This window comes from Truncatella angustata, assembly GCF_020726525.1.
Source record: "Truncatella angustata strain MPI-SDFR-AT-0073 chromosome Unknown BKA67scaffold_6, whole genome shotgun sequence".
NCBI lineage: Eukaryota > Fungi > Ascomycota > Sordariomycetes > Amphisphaeriales > Sporocadaceae > Truncatella > Truncatella angustata.
In genome coordinates, this window is record NW_025763386.1 from 336,620 (window position 1) to 348,891 (window position 12,272).

At 46.5% G+C, this 12,272-nt stretch overlaps 5 protein-coding genes across 5 annotated transcripts; 2 read left to right on the forward strand and 3 right to left on the reverse strand.

Annotated features, from left to right (window-relative positions):
* The first annotated feature begins 343 nt into the window (after positions 1-343).
* Positions 344-2,214, forward strand: BKA67DRAFT_692829 (aldehyde dehydrogenase domain-containing protein). Its single transcript, XM_046109228.1, has 2 exons — positions 344-527; positions 583-2,214. The coding sequence occupies exons 1-2, from the start codon at positions 482-484 to the stop codon at positions 2,016-2,018; spliced, it is 1,482 nt and encodes a 493-aa protein (XP_045955815.1). The 5' UTR covers positions 344-481; the 3' UTR covers positions 2,019-2,214.
* A 303-nt stretch (positions 2,215-2,517) lies between these two features.
* On the reverse strand, positions 2,518-4,214 carry BKA67DRAFT_660338 (cytochrome P450; the record flags this gene model as incomplete). The annotated part of the gene is made up of 3 exons (XM_046107607.1): positions 2,518-2,831; positions 2,896-3,777; positions 3,851-4,214. 3 exons carry the CDS (start codon positions 4,212-4,214, stop codon positions 2,518-2,520), a joined length of 1,560 nt encoding a protein of 519 aa, XP_045955816.1.
* A 483-nt stretch (positions 4,215-4,697) lies between these two features.
* Positions 4,698-7,092, forward strand: BKA67DRAFT_571168 (amino acid permease-domain-containing protein). The gene is made up of 5 exons (XM_046103208.1): positions 4,698-5,300; positions 5,358-5,434; positions 5,488-5,763; positions 5,824-5,992; positions 6,047-7,092. Exons 1-5 carry the CDS (start codon positions 5,029-5,031, stop codon positions 6,867-6,869), a joined length of 1,617 nt encoding a protein of 538 aa, XP_045955817.1. The 5' UTR covers positions 4,698-5,028; the 3' UTR covers positions 6,870-7,092.
* Positions 7,093-8,676: 1,584 nt separating this feature from the next.
* On the reverse strand, positions 8,677-9,366 carry BKA67DRAFT_537406 (uncharacterized protein; the record flags this gene model as incomplete). Its single annotated transcript, XM_046100312.1, has 1 exon — positions 8,677-9,366. The coding sequence occupies one exon, from the start codon at positions 9,364-9,366 to the stop codon at positions 8,677-8,679; it is 690 nt and encodes a 229-aa protein (XP_045955818.1).
* Positions 9,367-9,513: 147 nt separating this feature from the next.
* On the reverse strand, positions 9,514-10,056 carry BKA67DRAFT_537407 (uncharacterized protein; the record flags this gene model as incomplete). The annotated part of the gene is made up of 2 exons (XM_046100313.1): positions 9,514-9,741; positions 9,784-10,056. 2 exons carry the CDS (start codon positions 10,054-10,056, stop codon positions 9,514-9,516), a joined length of 501 nt encoding a protein of 166 aa, XP_045955819.1.
* Positions 10,057-12,272: the final 2,216 nt, after the last annotated feature.

Sequence of the window (12,272 nt, forward strand, 5' to 3'; positions counted from 1 at the left end):
TGATGTCTCGACAGTGAGGAGGCTCTATAATGCGAGCTAAATACTTGTTTTATGCTCGTGCATCAACTCGTTCCGACGGCCCCATCGTCGGTGGGAAGTCCGCCCAGAATGGTGGGGTGTTTCGAAAACTATGACTGAGGCATCTAACCTTAGCACTTGATTATAGACCTCTTTGCGACTGCCGATCCATTATTCGCTGCCAAATGGGGCAGGGCGGCCGCAGGTGATCGGAATAGCGCTTTTGTGCTTGGCCTCGGAACTAAGCATGTCGAGCTAAGGGACGCCCCGGAATCTCGGAATGCAGCATGAGAACCCCAATGGCCACAAATTTCCCAATGCTGACATTGGTCATGCCAATGATTTGGGTTATAGCGAGGGGTAATATCCTTCTGGGATGTACAAGTAAAAAGGCTGGAATAGTGATGCCATCCATTGCGCGGTCCTCATCGTCCTCGCTCATCAAAATCTCTACTAAATCGACATGGCAACAATAACACTCGTAGGCGCTGAACAGCGCAAAATAACAGGTATGGAAAGCAGCAAGATTAAAATAAGCATAAAGGCACTGATGCGATATTATAGTTCCCACGGGCCTTTTCATCAACAATGAATTTGTCCCTGCAATAAGTGGGGCTACTGTCGATGTTGAGAACCCAAGCTCTGGCAAGAACTTGGCCACCGTCTCCGCTGCACAAGCTGAAGACGTTGATCGCGCGGTTGAATCAGCCACGAAAGCATATGTCACATGGAAGAAGTCCGACGCTTCTGTCCGGAGGGATTTGCTCAACAAGCTTGCCGACCTCATTGAACGTGATGGCCTCGAAATCGCTTCTCTAGAGGCCCTCGAGAGCGGCGTCCTCTATGGGGTGTCCAAGACTCTACATATTCAGCAGTCCGTAGACAACCTGCGATACTTCGCAGGCTGGGCCGACAAGCTGGACGGTTCATCACTCAGTATTCCGCAGGGATTCGCATATACTCGCCGAGAACCTATTGGTGTGTGCGCAGCAATTATACCTTGGAATGCGCTGATGATCGCTTTCTGGAAGATCGCCCCAGCTTTAGCCGTGGGCAATGTACTCATCCTCAAGACACCCGAGATCGCACCGCTCTGGGGCCTCAAGGTCGCACAGCTCGTGGTGGAAGCTGGATTCCCTCCTGGAGTTCTCAATATCATCACTGGACTAGGTACAACTGCCGGCCAAGCGTTGTCAAGTCATGACAAGATCAAAAAGATTTCGTTCACCGGCAGTCCAGGTGTCGGGCGCCAAATTCTAGCAACAGCAGCAAAGACGAATTTAAAGAAAGTCTCGCTCGAACTGGGTGGCAAAGGGCCTAGCATTGTTTTTGAGGATGCGGACCTCGAAAACGCACTTTTCTGGACGACTTTGGGCATTACTGTCAGCAATGGCCAAGTCTGCGTTGCCGGTAGCCGTATTTATGTCCAGAGTTCCATCTATGACAAGTTCATTGAGCAGTTTAGCAAGAGGAGCAGAGATGCCGTCCACGGCGACCCCTTCCTACCAGAGACTACCAAGGGCGCGCTTGCGAATAAAGCACAACTGGACAAGATCTTATCATATGTGCAGAAGGGGCGGGACTCCGGTGCAAGATTGCTTCATGGTGGCGAGAAGTTGCCGGGTAATGGTTACTTCATTGCCAACACTGCCTTTGCGGACGTTGACCAGAAGGCCCAGATCATGCAAGAAGAGATTTTTGGTCCTCTCGCAAGTATCGCGCGGTTCGACACTATTGAGGAAGTTATTGAGAAGGCGAATGACTCTACTTACGGTCTTAGCGCAGCCGTGTTCACGAATGATGTCAACAAGGCATTCAGGGTCAGTGAGGCAGTGGAGTCAGGTATGGTCACCGTGAATACTTGGGGTCTCGTCAACGCCAATACGCCATTTGGTGGTGTTAAGGAGAGCGGCTACGGGAGGGACTCGGGCAAGGAGGCGTTGGATGATTGGACTGTCACAAAGACGGTCAAATGGAACATTTTGCCTGTAAAGCTTTAGTTGTTTAGATAATGGGAGGTACGAGGACGTTATTCTGCTAGGATTAGCGATGATTGACGGATCCAGCGACTCTGGCACCAGCAGCTTACATGGTTTCGTTGTTCATCTTATTTCAAACTGCCATACCAGAAGGATAGTAGCTGAAGAATTTATTTGTATTTGAATGGTTCATAGTCTTTTGAGGAACATAAATGACAGGTTCAGATGGAATACTTTCGCGAGCAACCAAGTTCTTCGCGGATTCAGGGTATTTGCAGATCCATCCAGTTGGCCACCCCCCTGCACCCGGGCTCAGGTCACCCAGAACCTAAAGCTTGTCGCAGAAGCGGAAGGCGACAATTTGATAATCAATACCAACGCTGCATTTGATAAGAACTTACAAGTAGCACAAATAACTAAAAAGCTCATAATATTCATTACTCCAATATTTACGCCTATCTGATGCGATGAACAGTTGCAATGCTCCTCTCATGCGATGAAATCAATCGCCCCTCACCCTTCACGACGAGGCCTTCAATGCTCGCGACAGCGCCTTCTCATTTCGGGGTACAAACAAAGCTCGAAAACGGTTAGGCATGGCCACCAGACTGGTCGGATCACAGTTTCCAGTCAAAGGATGAGAGTCAATCTCACCCGCCTTTTCTATCTTGAAGCTGTTCAACAATCGCATGTATACGAGATAAAGCTCTCGGTTGGCCAGTAGCGAACCAGCGCACATACGGTAACCCATGCCAAAGGTGAACATGGGTGCATCTGGTTGCTCGAGGTATCGTTCAGGACGGAAAACCTCTGGGTCAGTCCATGTCTCATCGTCTGTGGGAAATCCTTGTCAGTAATCATTGCGATTTCAGTGTCAGATGTTCAGATGGCGACTTACCCATATTGCACGCCCAGGAGTTCAAGAACACGACAGTTCCTTTCGGAATAGTGACACCATTGTAGATCACATCTCTGATCGAGCACTTTGGTAAGGCCAATCGCAGCACGGTGTAGTAGCGTAACGACTCGCGCACGAGTGCCACAATGTAAGGGCATTGTTGGTCGTCATCTTTGTCGCAGAGTGGCTTATCATCTCCAAAGAGTTTCCGGATCTCCGAAACAGCCTTGTCCTGGATATCAGGTCGGTTAACAAGCAGAGCGCAGAACCAAGCGACTTGAGTTGTGATAGTATCCAGCCCACCGGAAAGCATAGTCAAACTAATCGATGTCATCTCTTCAGTATTTAGCTTGGCTTCTCTGTCGTTCATCACGTTGGCTTGAATACATGGTCTGTACGTTCCGGTTGCCATACGCTCATCGAGGCCCTTGTTCAAGTCATTTAAGTAGATATCGCGACGCTGGCGCATCTCCTTGGCTTTGGCAGAGTGGGAGTTGAAAGGCAAGATTCGCAGGAGTGGAATGTAGTCCTGAAGATTACCCGTAGTGGAACGGAACCGACTGATTTCTTCTTCGACATGCGTAATCTCGTGGAAGAGGTCGTCTTTCTGACTGCCCATGCGTGTTCCCCAGTTGAGGGTCAGTGCGAGTGACAAGGACAATCGCTGGATCATGGGCATAGGGTCGACTGGTTCTGTTCCAGCTTTGCCATACGTATATAGCTCGTTGACGAAGTCACGAGACTCCGTATCAAGATGCTCGATATAGGTGGCGACGGATGGGCGGTTGAGTGCGGATGCGGCACCTTTTCTTCGTCGCTTGAGCGAGTCACTATATGGGGATGTACCGATAGTAGTCCCAGAGGTATCCGATACTACCCTGTCTGCACAGACGGTGTTAGCCTTCAATCAATCCGGTGTTGAAATGTGCTAAGGAAGCGTAGCCTCAATACTTACGGAAAGTGTAGAATTCTGGGCGCGAGGCTAGCGCCTGGGAGTTCTGGCCGAAAATAACCTTTGCCGTCGCAGCGGTGTTAACAACGACTACAGGAATGTTACCAAGTTGGATTTGGTATACACCGCCGTAGAGCTTTGACCATTTCCGGTACTTCTCAGCAGCATTTGTACGAATGTCCCAGATGTTACCGACTATTGGTAAACCTCTGGGTCCTTTCAAGCCGGAGATACGTGCGTTCGCCCGAACGAACTCGTTTAGGACGACGTAGATGACTGGTACAGCAAATGCCAATAGCAATGTTGACTGTAAGGTGTGCTCTACCGCTTTTCTTTGGACCTCGATTAAGAATGATACAATCGCCATGATCTCGGCTCTATGAATTGGTTGTTGTAGTGATTAAATCAACATTGGCTGCAATTGCGGGTGTTGGGGAACTCATATATCCGCCGAGTTGATCAAAACATCCTACGAATGTAAACCTCAACTCACTCAAAGCCCGATTTTTGTCCTAGATACTCACAGCATTTCAGAAGACTTCAGACTTACGACATCGGAAGCCTATCATCGGAAATCGCCTGCATTTACAGTTGACGGCCATTTTATTTTTCCTCGCTTACTTGGTGAGCATACAAATTTGATCATTTGGAAGCTTTCCGACGGCACTAACATAGCAGCTTCTGCATATCAAGCAGGCAACAAGCGTTCCGATCTATATGCCAGCGCTTGTGGTCTAGCTCGTCTTATTATTACCCCTTCTTCGTAATCGTGGGGACGATCTAGGCCCTCGACCTTGTTAACTAGCTCCAGACCATCATGAAATCATTTTTTTCCGTTGTATTGACAATTCTTTGGCGGCATTCCGAGCATCTCGGAATCGCTGCGTGCGGGGAAGCCTGCAGGCAGCTTCGGGAATTGAGCGCAAACTATACCACCCTGGGTTACCCCATGGGGAACGAAGCTTGTCTTCGTCGGATTGTGGAGATCGCCTCCAACAGGAAAGATTTGTCCAATCGCGACTGACGAAAAAGGAACCAGCCTTGGGAGGTCTCGAGATTGAGAAGTTGGGGTTACCCCATTGAGGTTGACCATGGTTATCAACTCTTTCCTAAATACCTGCATACTCTGATAGAAATATCGTGGCACAATATCTATCTCATTCAATATTGTCTCATTGACCATGACGCATAAATTCAAAATGGAGGAATACGAGAATAAGATAGGGGCTGCAGACCCATTGCGCCTTTCGACGGACTTGGCGCGGCAGACCACAGTCAATACGGATGTCGCAGCGTTGCGAGCTGCGGGTTACGACCAAGAGCTGGATCGAACGTTTTCGCTACCAGCTATGGGATGCCTTTGTCTGTGTCTTATGGCAACATGGGAGGCACTTTCTACTGTTGTCTCTGCTGCATTGGTCAGCGGCGGTCCCCCATGTTTATTCTACAACTAGTAAGTGATCGGGACGGTACGATCTATTGTAAGACCCACATACTGACAACTCTGAAGCGTTTTATCTTTCTTGTGCACTTTGGCCATCACTTGTTCATTAGCTGAGATCGCTTCCATTTATCCTACCGCTGGAGGTGAGTATATTGGCACAATACAACAAGTAAGATACTGACCAATGTGCTTGAAGGCCAGTATTACTGGGTCGCCGCCCTCTCGCCTCCGTCGGGTCGCCGGTTTATGTCGTACTTTACCGGATGGACCTCAGTAGGAGCTCAGATGGTTTTTGCTGCGTCTGCTGCCTTCGCTGCCGGTCTTCAAACACAGTCGCTCATAATTCTTAATGACGAAAGCTACATCCCCGAACGGTGGCAGGGTATGCTATTCTACTGGGCTATTGTAATATACTCGGGCGTGCTCAACATTTGGGGCCCTAAATCACTACCCCAGATGAATATAGTTGCTGGCATGTTCATCCGCTCCATACTTATAGACTACTTGGCATTTGCTAATCACCGCTGTCTAGGCGTAATTCATGTGGCGGGCTTTCTCGCAATCCTCATCGTTCTCATCGCCTTAGCGCCGAAGAATAGTGCTTCGTTCGTCTTCACTGAGTTTTCGAATAACAGTGGCTGGGAATCAAGTGGTGCCTCATGGCTTGTAGGATTGTTGAGCTCTGTATATCCATTCCTTGGGTAAGCGATTGCACCGAAGCCTATTTTATTAGCATAAACTGATAGTATTCTTAGTTACGATGCAGCATGCCATCTGTCTGAAGAGATACCTCACGCCGCACGGAACGTTCCAATCGCCATGGTCGGAAGTGTCGCTGTGAATGGAATCCTCGGTCTTGCTTATTGTATTGTGTTACTTTACTCCATTAGCTCCCTAGACGACATTCTTTCCACGCCGACAGGGTTCCCTTTCATGCAGATCTACCAGACTGTCACTCAGTCTCAGGCAGGAACCACAATAATGTCTCTTCTTATCATCATCATCGCCGCAACTGCGAACGTGGCTTGCGTAGCCTCGGCGTCACGTACTGCTTGGGCGTTCGCGCGTGACAAGGCTCTACCTTATCACGTTTTCTTCAGCGAGGTGTCAAAAAAGCACCAAGTTCCTGGCCGTTGTGTCGCTTTGGTCACCTTTGTTCAAATTCTCCTCGGCTTCATCTACCTCGGCAATACTACCGCATTCAATGCCATTTTGTCAATGGCGATCATTGGTCTTTATCTATCATACACGTTGCCAATCATTTACATGCTCTTCTGGGGAAGGAAAAAGACTCATTCGACACATTGGGGACCGTTCAAGCTCGGCAAGCCGCTCGGGGTCATTCTGAACCTTATAAGCATTATCTGGATGGGTTTGGTCATGGTCGTCAGCACGTTCCCAAGTATGATGCCCCTAACCCCCCAGAATATGAATTACTCTTCTGTCGTTATGGCTGCATGGTTATTGTTTGGTTTTGTTTACTACCACTTGTACGGGAAGAAGAAATACGACGTTCCAGTTGTTCATGTATCTGTCGTCACATCTTTGTCCATCGCTACCATTCCAATCAACGCCTAACATTATACGGAATCGGGCTGAAGCCATGAACACGCGATTCATAGCACAGGTTGCGATTGAGACCATCTAAACATATAAGAAATTCAAATGGCGTTTAATATCATGTTTTATTTATAATCAATGTTGGTATCAATCGCTGAACTCATTAAGTTACCTGTAGCTTAGACGGCATACATATAGAAAATCTTGGTTCGTACGAGATATCCCTAATACATATCATGGCTAAGATACCACATGATTTCTAAGATTCATATTATTTTCTCGAGGAGAGGACTCATATGATAAGATTTAGTTCCTTTGATATGTCCATACCGGAGAGTTGTACCTAGTCTAGTTGTTGTGGCGCATTTCCTTTAGGTAGAATCTAGTGACACACTCAGCAAGCTCAACCAAGAATTTATGCCTGTCGTAAATTTCTGCATGTATTCATGTAGACTGCATCATCCTACGGTATTAATACTAACTCGGTCATGTGTGATATAAAATAACATAATGCGACATAATCTGATTTGATCCACGACTTGCGGAAGATCCCATAATCATTCACGTAATCGGCTGCTAACCACATGGCATCCGCTACCTTACAAGGCACATTGGGGACTGGTTTAATTTTCGCTATTTTAGCATTTATTACAGAGACAGAAACCTGCGCTTCTTAATCTCATGTAGTTGGCTTTTGCACTTCCTAATATTCGTCATATCGCAATTATTGCAGACAATATCAGCGGTCAATAGTTCACTGCCGAATTCATCTAGTAGAGGTAGAAGATGGACTAATTCTTGTTGAGATGGCTCATTAACGACACGTGTTCTTAGGTCGCACGCGTTGATATAATCGACCAGCTCCTACAGGACTTTGAGGCTACTTACAGACAATTCAAACAAGGAGGCAAGGAATTGCGCAATAGAAGACGAAATGGAAATACCGAATACCGTGTAGGATGGAAAGGTCGCCTGGGCATTGAAAATTTATGGGTGTAAGAAAAAGAGTTGTGTGCCAAATTCGCGGTCGAGCTCAGGGCAAATAACTTCTCAAATCCAGTAAGAAAGTGAAGATGAATATATTCACAACCGATTTCATGGTCACCTAGCAACGAATGGTTAGTTCTGCTGGCGGCCGTTACCGTACGTTGGTGGATCTGCCAGGAAATATTGAATTCGAGCAAGAGGTAAAGCGAAAAGGACTATTCTCATATAAGCATGAATCTATCGGGCTACATTAGGCAAGTAAAAATACAGGAACAAACATAGAAAAAGTTTGAACCACAAATGCCTAAGAGTGCTTGCTGTCTGCTAAAGTGTGTTATATAGACTACTGACCTGTCTCACTCATCGTCTACATCCCCGCCACTATTCCGGGTGCTACCTTGCTTAGAAGTTCTCAAGCAAAGATAGCGGCATCACCCGCCGTAATATGATCGCCATACATCGTTCTCGTGCGAGTCAGAGTAGTCCAAAACACCTCAGATCACAAGACAATGCCCGCCCGCATCAATCCCGGCAGTTTCCATCTCAATACAGAGCGCTCCGCCACAGCGCTCCCAGATCTAGGCCTTACGCTCGCCGTTTTGCACGACTTCAAGAGACTATCGATAATATGAAACTTTTGGGTCCATTCAATAAAAGCCAGATCTCCATTCAACATAATAAACCTGCCAACTGCTTGTAAGTATGGAAACCTTTTTTACAGTCCATGGTCTCATGCCGCCATTGCCTTTCCGTTAGCAACTTGGAACTGTGTCCATCCACATACTCTTGCGTCCTCAGGCTGTACTGGGTCCCGAACAGGTGACCTATCCAGTCAACGCTAGCGTTGATAAAAACCGACGAATCTTGGTGCATGTAGCCAGTCTGTCGTGGGGCAGCTACCGTAGGCGTCCTCACCACCCCGAGACGTGCCACGAAATCCCTCACTCGCGAAATGCTCGGTGTAGTTGACGAATTCGAAGAGAGGCCTCCTTTCATTCTCGGCATTTGTAACCATCCAGTCGATACTCGGGTTACCGAACGTGAAGACTCTCAGGCGAACTTTCATTGCATGCCGATATATTTTTCGCGTGACAAAGTCTTGCAACACAAGCCTCAACAAGAGGCATCCCTGGGGGTAGGCAATCATCACAATAAAACCATTGAACGGGTTATTTTGAAACACGGCTGACAATTCACTGTTCAGAGCATCCTGGGCGGCTCTGCTGCTCAATGTCCTTTGAATGAGATTTTGTTGCCCAGCGGCATCTCGCTCTCCTGCAAACTCGACTAAGTCCCAAAAAAGACCATCGCTCCTGTTGAAGATACCTTTGATATCCCTATTAAAGGTGTTCCGGAGCTTTTTGCAGTACAGTTGAAGCCAGAAATATTCTCCACCAATCCCGTTGATGAAAAGCCATTGCTCGCCGTGATTGGGGGTATTTTCGGGAGCTCGGATGGTAAGTGATGGTGGAAGTATAACAATTCCGTTGTCGCCAAAGTCGCTCCTCAGACTCGTGTTCATTGGCATATTGTTGAGAGATTTCCCTAGCTTGCCTGCTTAAAAGATGTGGTAGAACGACTTAGCTAGGCGTTGTAGCTGACAGATCACAGTATGCCTGTTCATTGACCTCCCCAGATCAGATTCGTTGTAATCGTTGTATACCCCATGCAAATTTTAATCAGTCGAACGGCCATCGTTGGAAAGTGCCGTGGCATAGAGCTTTGCTGGCTCAACTTGGTCGATCAGAAACGAAACGAAATCAGATTTGTGTTGTAGAACGAATTCTATCGTCTCTTCATTGGCTTCATTGGTGAGTATTTCTTTCCAAATCAGGAGCGACTGCTCAAGGTCGGTCTGACCAATTGCTACGAGGGTGCACCTTATGACCTCGAAGGCCACGTTCTTCACAACAGTCGCTGTCCCTGTACAGTAGGCTTTACTTACCGTTGTCAGAATGACATGCGCTTCTGTCGCATCAACAACCGCCTTGATGCGCCGCGTCACTTGGGAAAGCAAGCCTTTCACTGCGTTATTACTCGCCTTGTGGAATATTTCCTTGGCGGTCGCCAGGTTCTCGTCCGCATCAGACACTACTCGAATCGCGGCGCCCACGATCGCAGTACCAGCCTTCGACACCGCTTGAAGCGCTGCTCCAGCAATAGCAGCCAACCTTTTGAGCCCAGGTGACCCAATACCTCTGTTACCTTGCACGGCCATAGCATGGATAGTGCTAAACCTCTCAGTAAGATATTGGTAAAATAAAAAGAATATTAATTTATGCACGAGATTAGTGGCAGGGTTGGCCAACACTCGACGTTTTTGCAATGATTTACGTGCAGCAAATCTGATCGAACAAATAATATGTGAAGGGATATTTAAATAAGATACTTCTTAGTTGCCATTTAGTTGTCCCAACAAATTCTTATATGACAGTATGCATAGGCGAAAGGTCATTCTCCTCCAAAGATCAGCAACCGTCACAGATACGTCAATAAGATATTGAACGCATGTGATCATGCTGTATTACAGTTCGCTAGCACAGTTGTTGCAGAAGGCTGACATAGAAATTAATGTGTTGCGCTTAGAAAGCCGTGCTCCTGAGGCGATCGAGAGGGTTAAAGTGGGTGGTATATTGTCTTCAAAACCCTCTTTTGGCTTTCCACTCCAAATGCTCATCGGTTTAGTTGTTTTCGTTAGTAAGCACCGGCAAGTTTCCTCTAGCAGAGAGTCAATGAGAGTAGTTCCTACACAAAATTTCTTACAAATTACTTATAGTGTCATTATTTGGAGGCTAACATTTCTGTATCATAATTTTCGTCTCTCATGGATACACATGGGCTATGACATGGTCAAACCAAACATCTCATTATTTTTACTTATAGCCAAACACTGGGGTTGTAAACTAGCATCGGAGAGCACTCAATCTTTTGAATACTGCCATGGTCAACGTTAACAGTCAACCTTAACTTTCAACGTCGTAAGATTCCTAGACTGTACCTATGGACTGTTCTTCCCGTATCGTTGACATATGCGTCGATCAACACTGTTTTAAATATTGCGCTAATAGGCGTGAACGTGCCGGATAGAATAGATAAAGCCTATGTATTACTGGGCATGCATTATTCCACCTAGGCGAGGAGCAATTAGAATTTCCATATAACACGGCACATACTAAGCAACTATAACGCTTACACACTCGGAATTTTTCCAATGGTCTTATACATTATAGAAATAGGTAATCCATACGGATATGGAACCTAGCGGTGTAGTGATTTCCTTAACGTAGGATAGTTACGTAAAGATACTGTTAGACATTCAGAAAGTCACAAGCACGTAATCGAGCAAACCCTTTTTTATAAGCACAATATTCGCACGAAAAGAAAAAAAGGTAAAGCCTAACGCATTGCTAATATCATGTGCTAGTCTATTTACCCGGTTCATAGACAATAAATACAATACAATTTCTATAATCCTTTTATCCTAGAGCAGCTCTGCCTTGCGCTCGGTACAGTTTGGATCTGGGTCAGTATACTAAGCCAAGGAATAGTAAAGTCGAGAACAAAGTGAGAATAGCCTCCCTCTTCCGCCTTCGAAGTCTCGCTGTCGAGGAGTCCTGGGCGAGTTACACGACAATCCCCTGATCTCTGTACTTTTCCCCTATCTTCCTTCCACAAATTAGTATGCGAGCGATAAGCTCCTCAATTCAGCGAGATAAGTTTGTATGTCCATATTTTGATCACCGTTACGGATTTCCAAGGTTAAACATTACGGTTCGCAAATACCACTTTAAATAATCACATGCGCGTCTATAATGGGTATTGCAAATAACCATGAGAACACTGAGCCAGGGTTGCCGTACACCAAACCCACGGCAGCGTGTGATGTACAAAAGACCGCCCTATGCACCATGCGACGGTGAGTTGTGCACGGTCCATGGTGCAGTATAGCAGCCGTACCACCCCTGGAATACACACACGGGAGCCTCTAGTGCGGTTTACTGCAACCTTACACCGGAAGGCTAAAGCGCTTTCCTGACAAAGTATTTGCATGTGATGTTTTCTCTAACGGATCGTTTTTCAATCAAACTAGTTAATATTTACAGCTTACTCCGAGGGATATTTACATGTTATCGGATTTTATTTTTAAGTATTTAAATCTTGAACATTTAAAACCCTGACTTATAGTAATTATAACTTATTTGTTGGAATATGGTTATCCGCGGTCTCGCACGACCATATAGTCTAGCTAGTTACCGGCGTACTGACGGCAAGCCACTACAGCCACACCGTGGCTGTCGGCAGCTTGCAGCCGTATAGGCCAAAACTCCTATCTGTAGATCGCGTACGACGGGAAGAATCCCTTCTTCCTTTCGTATGATAGCGCTGAATAGATCTATTTGTCGCCCACACTGTACGGAAAGAATTGAATGGAGA

Bases quoted from the DNA above. Each gene is read 5' to 3' on its own strand.
- BKA67DRAFT_692829 (XM_046109228.1), top strand. From the start codon at position 482: ATGGCAACAATAACACTCGTAGGCGCTGAACAGCGCAAAATAACAG. The intron at 528-582 runs GTATGGAAAGCA...GCGATATTATAG, and splicing joins TGAACAGCGCAAAATAACAG to TTCCCACGGGCCTTTTCATC.
- BKA67DRAFT_571168 (XM_046103208.1), top strand. From the start codon at position 5,029: ATGACGCATAAATTCAAAATGGAGGAATACGAGAATAAGATAGGGGCT. The intron at 5,764-5,823 runs GCATGTTCATCC...ACCGCTGTCTAG, and splicing joins CCAGATGAATATAGTTGCTG to GCGTAATTCATGTGGCGGGC. The intron at 5,993-6,046 runs GTAAGCGATTGC...TAGTATTCTTAG, and splicing joins TCTGTATATCCATTCCTTGG to TTACGATGCAGCATGCCATC.